Here is an 18,001-nt window from a genome sequence, read left to right as displayed (position 1 = left end):
TCATAACTATATTTGTTTTCTTAAGGAATCTTCATAACTATTTGTTAGAAGATGAGTCGGACAAACGGGTCTATATAATGGTGAGTAGTTTGACTGGTCCACCGTGGGCTAAATAATTGCACGGGGTAATAGCCCTCCAGTACTCCAAATATATCTATATCCACTTTAAGGAAACATCAAGGATCTGATTGCTGGATTTGTTAAACCAGATAGGATTCGTCGTTTGCTCCCGGCAAATTGTTTTGGTTTGGTTGGATAGTCACCATCATATGCACATGTCTTACCAATATATTAAATCCAACTTGTGCCACCTAGCTAGGCTGATTGATCATTTGGAAACCACCTCCAGGGACTCACTGCTCCCCTAGGGTGTCTTCCACCGCCACCTCCTGGCCCCTTTCCTTTCCCTTTCTGACGTCCTTGCCGGTGAGAAGGAGCGGAAAGTCCTCATGGTAGATCTTGCAGTCTTTATAGTGTTTTGTTTTAATAAAAGTCCCTTGGTGCCGGCTCTGGATCCAGATTTGGTACGTGTTGGGCTGTTGTTGAGTTATATTTGTTCTTGGCTCCGTTATGTTGGGGCTGAGATATTTAGGTTTGCTTTTTTGCGAATGAGATGGAGATTTTGCTGCCCTCTTTTTAGGCTTTCAATTTTGAGTCATCGTCGTTATCGGTGGATGATGCATCCAATATACGGTGGATGTTTTCTTCCTCAACCACATCCGGTGGTGTAGATGCTGATAGCCCTTCATAGCTCTTGATGCGTCTCGGCTTTGGACTGAAGACGTTGGATCTTTCGGCAATTACAATATTTGGGGCTGCTCAACGGATCTGGTTATAGGATTTGACTTCGACTTTGATGTTTTACCTTACTTTGGTATAGTGGAGGGATGGCATGGGTGGCGGCGGAAACCGAAGTTGGAGAAGATAAGTAAATGATCTAGATGTAATTTGCTTGTCTTCCAGGGTTCTTGATGTAAGGGGTATGTTCCATTTGCCAAAAAATATAGATCATCTAGAGCGGGTAGATCACAATGCACTTTACATATGTTAAGAAGAATCTTTTAAGAGCAGCTAGCCTGTTGTTTACTTGCTTCCATGAGCTGAATTATTGAATATATTATAGATGTGTAGATCTATCTGATCGAGTTGAACACTAGTCTTAATTTTTTTTAATTATAAGACAAGCTACGGGAATTAGATAATCTCCTCATTGTCAGAAGTACTTGCTGTCATCAGGCATAAGCAGTTCAGCACGGTACCTTTTTAAAAATATATAAAGATGCTTAAAACATTGTGATGCGGTCAAATTCAACTCTTAGCTAGATTTAATATATACCAGACAGATAATATCACAGCAATAAGAAATACAACTCATTTGAACCACAAAATAATTGTCATATGCATGTGCGTAAGCAGAAGGTAATATAATTCTTTGTCATAGAGCCCGCTTCTGATCTGTATACATTCAATAGATTGATACAAGAACAAAGACAAGAAATAGGAAAAAATAACAATATGGTACTCTATTTTTTTCTTTTTCAGGATAACAATAGGGTACTCTAATGAACGAACAACACGCCAGATGATTCTGAATCAAATCAACATGAGATAGTGATTAACAATGTCATCTATTTTAGAGGGAAAATAAAAAAACTGACATGTGTTATCAGGTCAAGCGGAACAGGTTGCGATTGTACGGCATGGCCCAGCTTGCTTCACCCCGCTGACCGCACGCGCGCCCTTTTGTCGCTGCCTCCCGCTGCTGCCGTGCCCACCCGCCGGCGGCCGTCGTCCATGTGGAGTCGCCACATCCGCTTTATAAAGGCCCCAGCTCCTTCTCTCGCCTTCACAACGCCCCGTCTCGTCTCCTTCTTGGCTTCTCTGGCCTTCTTCTTCTTCCTCCTCCTTGGAAAGCTAGCTTCCTGACATGGAAGTGCAAGCGCAGTTCGGTGGCGGTGGCCTCGCTGGGTGCTTACCCTGCGGCGGCAGCTTAGCTGAGGAGCAGATGCGGGTGCTCAGGGACTACGGCGCGCTCCTGTCCGCGGCGGCAAACAATGGGTCACATTGCGCGGGCGTGGTCAGCGGCGCGCGGAGCGTGCTGACCTGCAACGGCAGCGGTGGTGGCGTGCTGCCGTCGCGGAAGCGCGGCAGGGAGGCTGATATCGAGCAGTACGTGTCGTCCGCGGCGCTGCTGCCGATCCCGGCGACGGAAAAGGCGAGCCGGAGAGTGGACTCGGCGATGACGTCGACCAGCGGGTGGCCAGCGGTGGCGGCATCTGTGGCAGGCGCGCTCGTATCGGAGCTATGCCAGCATCGGGCTGAGATCGACGCGCTTGTGCGGGCCGAGTACGAGCGGCTGCACGCCGGGCTGGAGCAGGCGCGCAAGCGGCAGTGCCAGGCGCTGGTGCAAGCCGCCGCGGGCGCCGCGGCGCAGAGGCTAAGGGAGAAGGAGGCGGAGCTGGAGGCAGCGCAGCGGTGCGCCGCGGAGCACGAGGTGCGGCTGAGACAGGCGGCCATCGAGAGCCATGCGTGGTGCAGCCTCGCGCGCAGCAACGAGGCCGTCGCCGCGGGGCTCCGCGCCACGATCGACCACCTCCTCCTCCGCGACGCCGGCGGTTGCCCCGATCCCGCTGAGGGCTTCGGCGAGTCCGACCCCACCTCCTTCCCGGCTGCCGCGGACGACGCGCAGTCCTGCTGCTTCGAGACCAAGGACGCAACGGTCACCAAGTGGTCCTGCAAGGCGTGCGGCGAGCACGAGGCGTCGGTGCTGCTGCTGCCGTGCCGGCACCTGTGCCTGTGCAAGGCGTGCGAGCCCAGGCTGGACATCTGCCCCGTCTGCCTCGCCGCCAAGATCGCGTCCATCCACATCGCCGCCGACTGATCACATTAGCCGACGCCGACATCACTACCTCCAGGCTCCAGCTGATCGAGTAATTAGCTAGTTAGATTAGATGAATTCATCCCGTTCGTTCTGTTCTTTTGGTAAGACTTCACTAGTGTGATGTGTCGACACTCGACACCCGTGCGGCTGTAAAATTACCGATCGGTGGAAGATTTCACCGTCTCCTCTTTTGGTTAAAAAAAATGAAAGTTGGAACAAGAGTTTTGAGCTCTGATGTAAAAGAATTAACCTTTTCATTTTACCGCTTGTTATTACCATGCATGTTCTCCTGCTCCCTCCAATCCTCTGTTCTTTGCTCTGTCGTTTAAATTGAGATGACTTGTTGCTCTGTTTTGTTTTGCCGTTGCTTGGGAGTAGGGATGGATTGAAGTGTGTGTGATATACTGATATGCCTACTTCTCCAACCCTCTGTGGCATCATGCAGCCTTGTTTATTTGTGGACACTGCTGTCAGCGCTTTTCATCATGCTGCTCCAGTCCTGAGCTCCTGCTCGTTCTGATGCAAATCGGGGCACAGTCACCGCACAGTAAAATTATTATTACTAGTACGGTAGTACCAGTACTGTGGGCAATACGGTAGTATTGCAATCGGATGACACACTTTTCACATTACTATCTATATTTTAATTCAAATATAAATATAGATCTGAATATTCTCGAATACAAATCGAATAGTTCAAATACGAATTTGCATTCGGATATTTACTTGATCGGATTGTATGTAAATATCCTACACTTTTAACGATAAGAATTTTTATTTTGGTGCGCAAAAAATTCATTCACATTTGAAATTTACTAGAATTACCAAAATTTTAGAATTTTCGTTCTTATGTTGGAAATTTAAATTTTTGGTCAAATTTGACTGAAATCTGTTCCAATTTAATTGGGCCAGAATATATCAATTTTGTTCACTCTAATTTTTAAAACTTTAGCCAAATTTAGTTTCCTGATTGACAGATACGGATATTATCTATTTCCATATCCGAATTCAAAGCAATTCAGATATTCATATTTGAATCCGAATCTAAAAACAAATTCAAATACTTCTATTTTAGTATCTATTTCAAAAATAAATACAGATACAAATATCCATCTTTATATTTTAACAGATATGAATATCAGATAATTCAAATAACCTAATATCTATTTTCACAGTGACATGCAATTGGCGTCAAGTGCAAGCTCTGGATGGCTGTCGGTGCGCAGCACGGTTCATGGCGCCAGAATCGGGCAGCATCTGTTGGCATTGCTTCACTGTCGATCCAGTCATGCCAAACGAGAGGGGGGAAAGAAAAGAAGCCGCGTTCGTATACTTTTGCTTTGCTCAAGCCGGTCCTCATGTGGAGTGCGTCCGTGCCGTTACGGAATTGCAGTGAATGACACCATACCCTTTTTCCATTTAAAGGGAGTAGCAATATCAATACTTTGGGTGCCCATACATTGGCTGATTGAAGTGTCTACGTGGCGTCTGCTTTCTTATATTACATAAAGTATGATAAAAACGATTAAAAAAAATTGAGTTTACTAATTTTAGACATCTCAATATTTATTATGAATTTATCAATATTTAACACATTCACTTAATTATAGAGAAAACGGTAGTACTTTCATACATGCACATAATTTTAACATGTAGATGACAGTAATACGAACCTAACAAAATTTGTTTCATATTTTTTTGAGTTTTAGATATTTTCTTTACATTTTAGATTATTTCAGCCGATTTATCAATATAACTAATATTCCTTTCCACATTTTACTGGAATTTCTCGAAAATGAAAATTATATACGTATACATATATCTATATGTACACATGAGCGGGACCCACTGCTACAGTGGATACAGTAACTAGATCCGAGAACGCGCCTATTCTTGGCCCTTTAATATAAGATATGATATAGATACACTTGCCATGAGTTAGTGCCATCTGTTTTGGATTCTCAAGAAAGTAGCATTTTTTTGATGGGATCACTACTACAAAACCTCTATCACTGTCGGTGTAAAACCTCCTTCAATATCGGTTTTAGAGTCGGTAGTGGGTAACTGACATTAAAAGAGGTTATCACTGCCAACTGAAAGCTTCAGCCGATAGTGTTTGCCTCTCCTCTCTCCCGCCTTCCCCTCTCTCTCCTCTCTGTCCTCCTTCTTTGTCTCCTCTCTCCGTCTCTCTCTCCCTCTCTCTTCTCTCTCACTCTCAATACATGCATACAATGAGACACATATTTAATGTAAATCAATAATAAAGTCATCTTTATTAATACATAGTAATTCATATCCTTCATTAATATATAGTAATTAATATCATTCATTAATACGGTATCATTTGGCGATATATACGCTGTTAAACCCTTTAGTAGACTTCCTCCTCATTGCATACTCTATATTAGAAAGTATGGTGTCATCTGAAGGTCTCTCACGCGTTGATGGCACAATCGATTCATGAAACTCGCCGTTTGAGTTGATAACATGATCGATGAAGAACCCAACGATTTGTTCTTAAATGGCATGTATTTCCATAGGGAGTAACACACTGGTATGTTGTTTGAAGCGCTGCGTTTGAAGAATCGAAAGAATTAGTCCTTGAACACATATAGAAATTGAAAAGAAAGTATCGATATGTAATTTTATACCTCAACATCATTAAAACTGACAGCGTCTCCGTCTCTGCTAAATGCGTGCTTGAAAGTAAGAACATAGAACCCGCAGAGATTATTGTCGGGTGGTTGCCTCATACACTTCAAGAGGAAATGATTTATAAGTGGAATGAATTGAACATTTTTATTTAGTAGGAAATACAAGTCATGAATATTTCCTATGTACCAGAAAGTTGGTTTTTACACCATATTGCTACCTGAATGAAAAGTAGATAACACTCTTTTTTGTAATATCTTGTGTACGTCCTGTACATGAATATAAATACCAATTAAACTTAGATGCAATCGATCGAGTTTACCTGTTTAGCATATTGATGAGGTCTTGGTAAGTCTTCTTATCTCTCTTTGTGAGTCCAAGATAATGATCTTGCTCAAGTTTGGGTGAATGACAAGGAGGATATAATGAAAACTGCAAGAATATGTCACTATAGCAAATTAGTACTAGAATCGAGTTGCCCATAAAAGGAGAACGCCCTGGTATGCAAACACGTACTCAAAGTTATAGGGTAAGAGTACGAATTTCTTGTATTGGTAGTGAAGCAGACACTTCAATAAGTAGTTCTCGGTGAAGTTTGGACTCTCCCTTACAAGTTCCTCGTTGACAAGTCTAGGATCGATGAATCATACTTTATTATCTAATTCTTGTGTGCATGCATGGATCTCCATTCTATGATAGGGAGAAGTTAGTTAGCCAATTTGAAGGTGTACGATCATATAACATGAATTATATACATAAGTCACTTACAGAGTTCACGCTCTGACTATAGCCACGTTGAGGGCATCTTCCTTGTACATTTTATACAAGCACTCAAATTTTACCCGGAAGTAGTCATCCCCATTGAGGAAATATTCATCTCTGTATCAACGCATTTGAGTTGTAGGTTTCTTTCTATATCTGGTTTGACCAAAGGTTTGTCCAACTCAAACGACCATGTAACATCCAACTTTGGGATTTCTACTCTCGCAAAAACTATGCTAATTCCTCAGTTGTTAATCTAGAAGTAGCCAGGAAGTTCCCAATGCCTGGAATATCCTTAATGATTGGACTTGATTTGCTCTTAGCCTACTTCTTGCTAATACGTTCGCAGTCAGTTGGTGGCTTACTAGAAGTGAATAGACATCCTATATTCATGAAAATTTTTGCTACTCCTGCAACAAACCGCCCCAGTCCATTTAACTTTTGCTATATTCATAAAAAAATTCATGCTTTCTTCAGGAACAATAGGCTTCGGTGAAGGTGCTGAAGGGTGGAAATGAGCCATTACACTAGAGTCCACAATCTTTTTAATTTTCTCAGGATTAAGTGAATAGACATCCTTGTGTTCCGCCAACTTCTTAGATGGCATCGACTTCTTAGATGATGTCGTATTCTTGGATGCTGCAGAACTTGATCGTGTTTTTCGAGATGATGGATGGCTTTTTGATGGTGCTGGCTTTTTGAGTGGTGGACTTCTTCAAGGCAATGGCTGAGGAGGTGGACTTCTTCTAGGAGATGGTTGAGGAGAGGGAGATCTACGAGGCCACAACGGCCTGGGGTGTTGTGGAGAGTAGAGGTTCTCGGGAGCTGTCGCTGGTGAAAACACTACGTAGGTCTTTTCCTACACGATGAATGATGTATGCTCGTTCTCTCCTATAGTGTTCGCCCCCTCCTCTATGGGGTAGTCCACCTGAACATGACGGTAATGGTCAACTGCCTCATCTACTTCAACCACGGTGTAGCCCTCCGGTATCAGATGTCCGTGCAAAAGTTCATGGGCACCGTGGAGATAAGCCAAGCAGGAAGACACATTGCAATTTTGTGTACCTTGCTCAAACTGTAGCTAGCGGGACCAAGATATTTGTCGTCCTCCTCCATATCTTTGGGATGTAGATCCTGTCTGAGTTTCAAACGTTTCAGGTCCTTCCGTGCTTGGAGTGTATTATTTGTTTTGCTAGGTATATCTAGTAACGTACCAATCAAACTATCACACATGTTCTTCTCAATGTGCATGGCATCGATTGTGTATAGAACTATCAAATTCGGCTAATAAGCTAAGTAATAAAAAATAGATTTCTTTTTGAACATAGAAGCTCTAAGATTAGATTTCAGAACCGGTGTACTCCCGCATCTCTTTCCAAAGATAACCCTAAGTCCTTTTACCATCTCATATACCTGCATCCCAGTGCGATGATTAGGAGGTGATCAAGTCTCAACTTTTCTATTAAAAGCTCTCATGTTGCTACGATATGGGTGACCCTTGAGAAGAAATTTACGATGACTTAGGTACTCTATTTTTCGGCAATTCTTCAGCCACAAATTCTCTATTTCATCCAAGCAATGTACGCATGCACAGTAGCCTTTGATAGTCTGACAAGGGCTGGCCAATCTTGGATTGTTACGAACAACATTACGTGTAGGGTGAAGTTCTCTTGTTTATATTTATCTCATACTTGCACACCATCGTTTCACAGTGTTATAAGATCTTCCATTAATGGTTTTAGGTAACATCGATATCGTTGTCAGGTTTCCTTAGCCCTTGTATCAGCACCGGCATCATAATGTACTTCTGCTTCATACGCAACTAAGAAGGAATGTTGTAGATACATAGAGTCATAGGCCAAGTGCTATGACTACTGCTCATGTTGCCAAATGGATTCATTCCATCCGTACTCAACCCAAATCTTATATTCCTCATATCTTCTGCAAAGAGCTTCTTGTATTTTCTATCGATGTTTCTCCACTGCATAGAATCAGCGAGCTATTTCAGCATTCTATCATCCTTGCGCTCCTCGGCATGCCATCACATCGATTCAGCATGCTAGTTCGTGAATAAACATTTCAAATAGGGACTGTATGAAAATACCACATCACCTTGATGGGAGGCCTTTTCTTCTTTCCTTCATCATCACTATCATCACTATCACACTTGTACCGTGCTGCACCATAGACCAAACACGCTTCTAAGTCTGCATGCTCTTCACGATATAACATGCAATGGGTTAGGCATGCATGTATTTTCTGTACTTCCAACCCTAATGGGCACACAAATTGGTTGGCTTGGTACATTTTTTCTGGCAGCACATTTTCCATTAAAAGCAATTTCTTCAAGAACAGTAACAACTCTGTGAAGCTTGTATAAGACTACCCATTGCTTGCCTTCAATTCTAGAAGTGAAAGCACGATATGCAACTTTGTGTGCTCATTCTTGCATCCTGGGAACAACGGTGTTTTAGAGTCCTCTAATATACACTGAAACTTTTGAAACTCTCGTTCATTAGTGAAGTTCCCTTTCCCATCGTGCAACATCTTCTCCAGATCATCGTCGTCGTCATCATCAACCAACATCTACTCTAGATCATCATCGACCAACGTATCTCTGACAGGCGGCATATCGGTGTATTCATCAGCCGGTATATCGGTGCGCAAGTCTTCATCTTCTCTGCCAATGTGTTGCCCTTCCTGTACGATCTTAGCTTTACCGTGCTCAGTCTAACGGGTATCCAGGCATAAAGCCCCTTGGCATCAAGTGGGAAAGCATCTGCTGGGTGGTGGAAATCTGCTTCTTGTTCTCACAATCAACCCATGAATAACACATGTATTGAGACTGTGTATTTGACTTGTACGCCGCGGCTGCTACTAGGAAATACTCAACGTCGTTCTTGTACACCGCGCTCACACGGCTCACATCGTACATCCATATATAATTATATAATTATTGTAAATTCATATTCAAAATATCTAGAAGATTTTGCAATCACCAACAAATAAATTATCTCACCATCTCCTACTGGCAATTGGCCCAGGTTGGAGGAGCCGTCTTATGTATGCTTTCGCGTCCGCTTCCGATGAGTGTTTGTTGGTGCCATCCCTAGAAAATTTTATTATTATTCAACCCTTATGTTGGACTAATTAAGTAAAATAAAAAATAAATATGCTCATACATAAAGTTTCTATATTGGAGCTTGCGAATTAAATAAAATATAAAAAATATAATTAGATCTTGCTACATACCTAAATATCATGGCAAAATTTTCTATTTCATTAAAAATAAAAATAAATATGCTCATACCTAATATTTTCATGTTGGAGCATTCTAATTAATTAAAATATAAAAATATAATTGGAGCTTGCTACATACCTAAATATCATGGTGAATTTTTCTAATTCATTAAAAATCAACCATAAATACGCTAATACCTAAAGTTTCTATATTGAAGCTTGCTAATTAATTAAAATATAAAAAATATAATTGTAGCTTGCTATATACCTTAATATTATGGCTAATATTTATAATTCATTAAATATCAAAAATAAATATTCTCATGCCTAAAGTTTCTATATTGAAGCTTGCTAATTAATTAAAAAATAAAAAAATTAATTGGAGCTTGGTATATACCTTAATTTTATGACTAATTTTTACAATTCATTAAAAATAAAAAATAAATATGCTCATACATATAGCTAATATAATTAATAATAAAAAAACCTTCCACCATAAGCTACTAATTGAAGCTTCAAACATTATGGCCATAGGTCCATCTCCATCATTTCAAAATCTAGAGCAATTTAGCAAATAAAATTCAACTAGAAATTGATTGGAGATGAAGTTACATACCTTGGAACACCTAGGGCACGAGGATTCCTCAAAATTTTGAAACCCCCAAGAACTAGATGAGCAAAAATGGCCGCCACCAAGCAAGAAAACAGAGCCCCTCTCTGTTGTGCTCGAGGTTAGGGAAGAAGAGGGTCGCTTTTATATAGCCAAGATATCACTGTCGGCTCAAATCACCAGCCGACACTAATGCCCTTATATCACTGTAGGTCGGTAGCTCCAGCCGGCAGTGATGATGAAGCTGAGCATCACTACCGGCTCAAGCCATCAGCTGGCAGTGATAACCCTTATATCACTGTCGGTCAGTGGCTTCAGTCGGTAGTGATGATGGAGCTGGGCATCACTGCCGGCTCAAGTCTTCGACCGACAGTGATCACCCTTATCATTGCAGGTTCATAAGCCACGATGACTGATTCTTCCCACGTGGCTTATGAACTGGCAGTACTGCCCTATCATTGCCGACCCATTAGTTACCGACAGTGATGGGCCGGCATATAAGGTCGGTTCTGCAATGGTGGATCTTTCTACGAGGCCAATGTGCTGTATGGTTGCCTTCACCATTTTCTCTCTGCACGTGGGCCCACACGTACGTGCTAGACTGCTAGGCTGGCCGGTCCCAAACCTAGAGATCGGTGACCAAGAATAGGGAAGAAAATATCATTGTAATACAAGTTGCCAGAGGTTAGGATATTACCCTGTCCATTTCTCATGATCAACACAATAGATGTAAGCACAAGAACATAATTAGACTTAGATGTAGGGAGAGGCTCTCTTTCTCATTATTTCTGAGTAGATATGTACAAATCTCTCTCCTACTCTTATATGTAGTCCCACAAAGAAGAAGTCATACTAGAAATCAACGTTTCGGTATGAGCCCACCTTTCTTGACTTACAAGTCAAAGTCAGTTTCGTACCTTCTGAAAACCGTTATACAACACTCTCCTTGGGTGAATACTGTGTGATGCTTAACCTTGTCAAAAATTCCATCCAAAAACCCAATGGGAAAAAAAGTTCTTGGAGAAAAGAGTGCATAGCATACGGAAGTTACATTGCACATGTTGCCTCGTTAAAAACCTCATGTGAGAAACCTTCAACTAAAAAATCACCATGGAGAAAAGAGTACAGCACATAACTTTCTTGGTCATATTGTCTTCGAGATATTCTATCCTTAATGAATAGCTATCAATCTTCAATATTTTACAATAATCATAAGTGGTATACCTTTAAGGTAGATTCAATTATCAGCCATCAAGTTGTTTTTTTCTAGGTAAACAACATAAAGATTTCAAATCTAAAATATGATGATCAAACTTCAACATGCATGCTCCCCTGTCACAACGACATTCTTTGTATTTCATTGTTTACGATGTCTTAATCACATATCATATGAGAAATGATATGTAAGTACCATAATGCTTAGTCCTTCATAGAATTATATCATAAGTCTTCTATGATTGTGATGAGAGTAATTGCGGCAACATGATTTATGCACAAATAACCAGTTGTATACATAACTATGCAATACAAACAAAATTTATTCTTTCAGAGGACTTAATCCTTACATAGGATCATGTGAATAAATAAGTTGGAATAATAATCCACACCTTTTAGATACGACATATCAAGCCTTAATGCTGGAGGTTGAATACTTGCAACTCTCTCTTAGTGGATCTTCAAGATTATTGCCAATTCTACATGTCCAGGATTTGATTTGTCACATTAAAGAATAATTCATAAACTAGTCTTAAATTTGGCACTTAGAGGATAACTTAGTTTCCAATCACCAATATTCTTATACCTTCTATGGTAATAGGATATGTACTTTCTAAGTACTTCTACGACACCTTTCTCATTCTTTCATTCTTTCTTGGGTCTATGTTTACTTTAAGGATCAATGGTGTTATTCAAAAGTTATTTGGTAAGTCATTCATTGACTTATTTCTTCAAGGATATGCCCATTCTTCAGGGAGAATTTTTTATCTTCCATGAGATATATACTCTCTTCTAGGATATGCTCTTCTTGAGACTTCAATATTCATTCAAGAATATATTCTTAGACTTCTTTAATACTTGATATGAGATATAATTTCCTTCAGGAATTCATGAGTACTTCAAGGATCTCTTCCTATAAATTTTTATAATCTAATGATTAACAACATACTGTTTATTCATTTTTTTGTGTCATTTGCCATAGATGTTGCAGAATATTATTCATTCATAATAGGAGTTGTACCAGTCTTTACAAAGACCTACAAACCATCACCTTTCACCATTTTGTTTGTGGTTAAGTTTCCCAAACTTTCTTTAGCGATTATAGTTCATCCTCAATTGCTTTGTTTCAATGACAAGATATGAGCACTACATGCGACTCTATTGTGGATTTTGTTTCTTTATTTAGGTTCTCATAAGAGAAATAATAGCAATTATAAGGTAATGTCGATATTTATTCTTTCTCCCATATTCTCATAATTTGAGATTATTCAATTGTTAACCGTATCTTCATCATTTACCAAATGAAAGATACTTGGTTGTTCTACATTCCTAACACTGAGATTACGCATGCATATTGTACTAGGTTTGAGTCCTTCAAGGAGTCTCACTTTGTGTGTGTCCACATCTGGTGGCGCCCTATAAGGGGCTAAGTGACCTTTGATGTTTATTTCCATAAGAGTTTGAAGAGTTTCTTAATGATTGCTTTCACAAGTGTCATTAGATCTAGAACCTACATGTGTCCCCATAGATTTTAGATTAATGACCAACTAGTCATTTACCTTGGTGATAAACCCACAAGTGTCTCTAAAATACACCACACTCAGGCAGTTATTTTACTACAAGTAAACATAACTTCTAGTTTGTAACTTTTGGTTACTTCTTTATCCCCATTTCAAGATTATATGGCATCAATTTTCAAACAAATTTTGTGTTTAGCTTGGTTTAGTGTGTGATTCTATTCTTTTTATAATCAAAGATAATTTTCTTGCCTCTAGATTCTATGGAAAATAATATAAGCCATTCAACAATATGAGCTTTTTCTCCCCCATAATGCTGGTATTAGATCTTCTTCAATAGCATAGTTCAAAAGATATCCCCTATCATAGACATTGGATTAATGGAAATTCAGATCCATATCTCCCTAAATTCAAGTGGATATCCATTGTATGCTAGGTTGGGTGAAATTATTTGGGAAATGTGTACGCAGTTATTTAAATTTGGGGGTTATTCATTAGATGCATTGAGCTAGACAATATTGATGCAGTGACATGAAAATTGCATACTATATAAGGCATCCCTTCATGGTCGATAAGTCTATAGTACTATTCTATTTTCTAGCTTCTTTTTCTCTATTAGATTACTCATACCATGCATATACTTAAATTAATTTGTAGGGAATTTCTTCCGGAATACTTAGTTGCCATTCATTAAAAAATCACCATAAGCCTTAAAAGTATTTGCATCCAATAATACCGAATTGAGTTTTCCACCACTCATCTGGACATCACCCCTCAAAGACCAAGTCTATTCGGACTCCAAGTCGTTCTCAAGTCGGACTAAAAATTTGGTTCGGAGTCTTCGGACAGTAGTTAATAAAATAGTCATAACTTTTGCATACAAAGTCCAATTAAAGCGTTATTGAATTTGCTGGAAAGCTTACGATGAGCCATTTCCAAAGAATTTAGTCTTACCCTTAGATTCCTTAGAAATTAATCAGAGTCAATGAAATAAGTTACTGTGCCACCGTTTTGGGCTGTGTCGAGACTTGTAAGCATGTCAGGGTCCAAGTCCAGGTTGTGTGGGTGCCTCCCCATGACCGCGCGTGTGTGTGTGTGTGTACAGAGTATCCGTCATAGTTTAGACTGGGGTTTTTGCTTATATTATTTTGTTTTAGACAGTTTCACTGTATATCAGTATGTGGAACCCCAACTCGAGTTTGTCATTGATAATTAGCAATATTCAGATTACATCTACCATGCTCTTGCTTGTGTGCTCAATTTAATTGCAAGAAATATCTTCTTGGCGAGGTCAACCGCATTCAGCACGGTTGATAATCACAGAGTAGTAGTATAGTGGTAGCGAGGATTCCTGATCAGTTCTGGTCGGAGCCTTTGAATCATCAATGTGGAAACTCCACCAATCGACTTATCACATTACTTTCGAAAGATTAGGCCATCCTTCCATCAGCCAGTATAGTCCATTTGTTCATATGCTGCTAGGAAATTCGATTTCCCTTCTACCTATGAGGTAGCAGTGCACAAAGAACTATAACCTGCATAGTTAACTAAGCCTTTTTAGTGGATAATATCATTGCAAATAATTGTTTTTAATAGGAAAGACAATTATTTATTATGCATACAATTCATATTTATTTCATGCAGAGAATACTATAGGTAAGAATTGCTACAAGCATGAGGACAGTAGGTAAGATCAGAAACCTATAAAGAGGTAAGATATACAAAATTCTTCAGGTTACCCTTTATCTAGGAAAATTTTCATTAAGTCTATGCAAAAATTTGTAGTTTAAAACAAAAGATAAGAACATACTTTTCATGAGTCTAACCAGGTTCTTCATGAATTTAACAAATAATAATGCAACCCATGTAGGTGATTTCTATTTGTTAATAGTTAATGGGTGAGTATGAGATTTCTATGTTTCTATTCATCTCCCCTTAAGTATAACATCACTTTTGGAATGCACCATTTTTCGTCCACAATAATGCTCATGCCTCTTCTTTGAGGTATAAGCATTTTCTTCTTTTCTGAGTGTATGCATAGTCTTCATGGATTGCAATCATGCCTACAAGGCCAATAATATGATTCTTCAAGAAATCAACATATTTCTCTATAACTACAAGTTATAGATTGGCTCAGAAAACGAGCTTAATTCATGAGACGATACTGCTTTGTAAAGTCACAATAATGCCATAGTGGAGGTGCATGTTTTAGTAATAATCTAGTTACATAATTTTTCTTCTAGAAACAATTGGTGCAAGCCATATATCTATTTCCTATAGACTCAAATCATACCAGCATATCCACCTAAAATATTCATGCAATGAAATTAGTGCAAAATAGTAAAAACATGTTTAATCTATTCAGTAGAAATTTCCATTAATTTTCCAAAAATTTCCTATCAATTTTCATGTTCTTCATATATTTTTCAAGATCTATATGTAATGTTCTAAATAAATAATCCATAGAAAAATAATTACCCCATTCACACAATTGTCAGGAAAAACAAAATATGGAGCTATCTTGGGTACTAAGTCTAAGGTTCTTCCATATTAAAAGAACTCATGTGCGTAAAACTACACTATTTCTAATGTAATTATTCAATATTTTATTATTTTAATTACATAAAATGATATACAATGTTTTATAATTAAATGCAATCAAAAGAACATAATAATATATCGACAAATTGAGTACAAAGAAACATGGTAACGCATATGCAAAAATGCATTAATTCATAAATCCTCCTAAAATTTCAATATCCGAAGGGTTTTTTAGCAAGAATCCAAATTTCCGCAAATTCTAGAAAGAATAGGGGGTATTATAAAAAAAATACTATACCTCCGCGTAGTTTCTAAAATGCCAGGGGCTTTTTCGAAAAACCTTCTAACTTTTCCCATTTCCAAATTTTCTGATTTTCCAGCCCAAATTCTAATTGGGCTGGCCCGATTTAAAGACTAGTTGGGCTAGTTTCAGACCAGTCCAAACCAGTTTCCTCCTTTTTTATTTATTTACTAAAATTCCAACCTTTTTTTCTAGAAAGGCTGGCCTGTTTCACTTATTGGGCCGGCAACCCAACTCTCCCTAGCCTGAAGGCCATTGCGGCTCGATCCAGCTTGCGCCAGATTGAAAGGCTGGCGAGGCGTGTGGCCGCAGCGCCTATTGCGGCGGGCGATGCGGGTAGGCAGAGCTGGAGTGGGAGGTGACGTCATCGGGCGGAGTGGCGTCGGAAGATCGTGCGGTGAAGGGGGAGGATGCGTGCAAGCGTGGGGATCAGGGACGGCTGGTGCGGCGGCCGAATTGGGGCGGCGAGACGCTTGCGAGCGCACAAGCGCACGAAGAGTGGTGTGGCGGCAATGGTGCGGTACCGAGGCCGGAGGGAAGGCGGTCGGAGCGGCACCGATTTTGGTGATGCTCGGGAGGGATGAATCTATTGGCCCATCTCTGATCTTCTACGAGCACACCCGCGAGCACTGCTCGGAGGAGCTGCTCGACCACCCAGCGCCTACTCACGAGCACGCTAATGACCACTTCCCTGGACTGTTAGCTATCACACGAGAACACCCCAGTGACCACGCACAGGTAACACACGACCACATACATGTTACATACGACCACATACATGTCACATACAACCACACATAGGGCATCCGCTTCCAGAGCTGTGCATAGTGGACACATGGGTTTCTCGGAAGGAGTCTTTTCTTTATTTCGCTGCCAAACAATAACACACCTATTATTGTAGATGAGGCTCAAGAGCCATCCTCACACTGAGCTTCCATTCTAGTGTACTCTTATTTTGGATGAAGCTCATGAGATATCTTCACACTAAGCTTCCATCCTGATAATTCTGCACACCTAACAACTCAGGAGATACGCTCACACTGAGCAACTAACGGGTGAAGCTCATCCAGAGCCTTCACCCGGGTGGGGCCCCTCTGAGCTCTCACCGAGCTCACACACATCAGGTAGGGGGGTGCTGCCACATATATAGCCAGAGCAACCGGCTTACTGTTGCTACAAAAGGTTTGCTAATGTACTAGAGTACATCAGTTGCTACAGTATCTGACACATGTCCGCTACATTGCTGCCACCTGTCTGCTATAGTGACGCCACCTATCCGCTACAGTGTTGAGATATTTCTGCTACAGTTACACACAAGGATTAATACTAACAATCTCCCCCTAAGCCTTGTGTGTGTCCATGTTGTCGGTGCAGTTTTGCTGTCGCTATAGCCGACCAGCCTTCCTACTCTGCTCGAAGCTAATAGCCTTCAAGGTGCTGTCGAGCTTGGCGTTCCATGTGCGCGGTGCTTGTTGCAGACCGTAGAGCACCTTCCGCAACTGCAGGATCTTGTGCTCTTCTCCGGGGACGATGAACCCCGGCGGGTGTGCAACATACACTTCCTCATCAACTTCGTTGATGAGAAATGCCGATTCCACATCCATGTGATGGACCAGCCATTTCTCTCGAGCAGCTAGTGCCAGCAGAAGCACGGATTTCACATCCATGTGCGACTACATTGTCGAAGTTTGTGCTCGGCTGTTGCACATAGCCCTTGACGACGAGGTAGACTTTGTGCCTGATCATAGCCCCGGTTTTGTCTTTCTTGAGCGCGTCGGGTATCCGGCTGATCCATCAATCTCCATCACCACTCGATGTACCACCAGGCCGCTAACATCGTCGTTGCCACTTTCGTTGGCACTGCTATTACACACCCTGGGATACAGTGGCAATTTTTTGTTACGAATTGCCAGATGTTCCTCGTACGCCTTCGCTTCCGACCGCTTCTCCATCCGGCGTCCTTATCGAAGATCACAAGCTCATCAAGAGCTTTTACATCTCTCGATACACGGATGTGTGCGGTGCTTGTATCGAAGAGGTGGTGCACCTTCACGCCACCTGGAACGCCTTGATCTGCAAGATGCCATCCTCGATCAACACCTTGGAGCCGCCTTTAGCCTTCCAGCAACTTCCTCCAACGAGGTTGGTGCCTCCGGCTAGAGGGACAATCCTCCAACATCTTTTAACCTTCTAGTAACTACCTCCTCTGTGAGCGAGGTTGTGACGAGACCGGAGGGACGATCCTCCACCATCTTTTAGCCTTCTAGCAACTTCCTCCAGTG

The 18,001-nt window shown here is 40.9% G+C and overlaps 1 protein-coding gene across 1 annotated transcript; it reads left to right on the top strand.

Moving 5' to 3' along the window:
• Positions 1–1,771: 1,771 nt before the first annotated feature.
• Positions 1,772–3,126, top strand: LOC133887000 (probable BOI-related E3 ubiquitin-protein ligase 2). Its single transcript, XM_062326909.1, has one exon. The coding sequence runs from the start codon at positions 1,928–1,930 to the stop codon at positions 2,879–2,881; it is 954 nt and encodes a 317-aa protein (XP_062182893.1). The 5' UTR covers positions 1,772–1,927; the 3' UTR covers positions 2,882–3,126.
• The last annotated feature ends 14,875 nt before the right edge of the window (positions 3,127–18,001 follow it).

Source organism: Phragmites australis, chromosome 12 (assembly GCF_958298935.1).
Source record: "Phragmites australis chromosome 12, lpPhrAust1.1, whole genome shotgun sequence".
NCBI lineage: Eukaryota > Viridiplantae > Streptophyta > Magnoliopsida > Poales > Poaceae > Phragmites > Phragmites australis.
The sequence above is the reverse complement of the archived record's forward strand: the minus strand, read 5'-3'. Positions and strand labels throughout refer to the sequence as shown.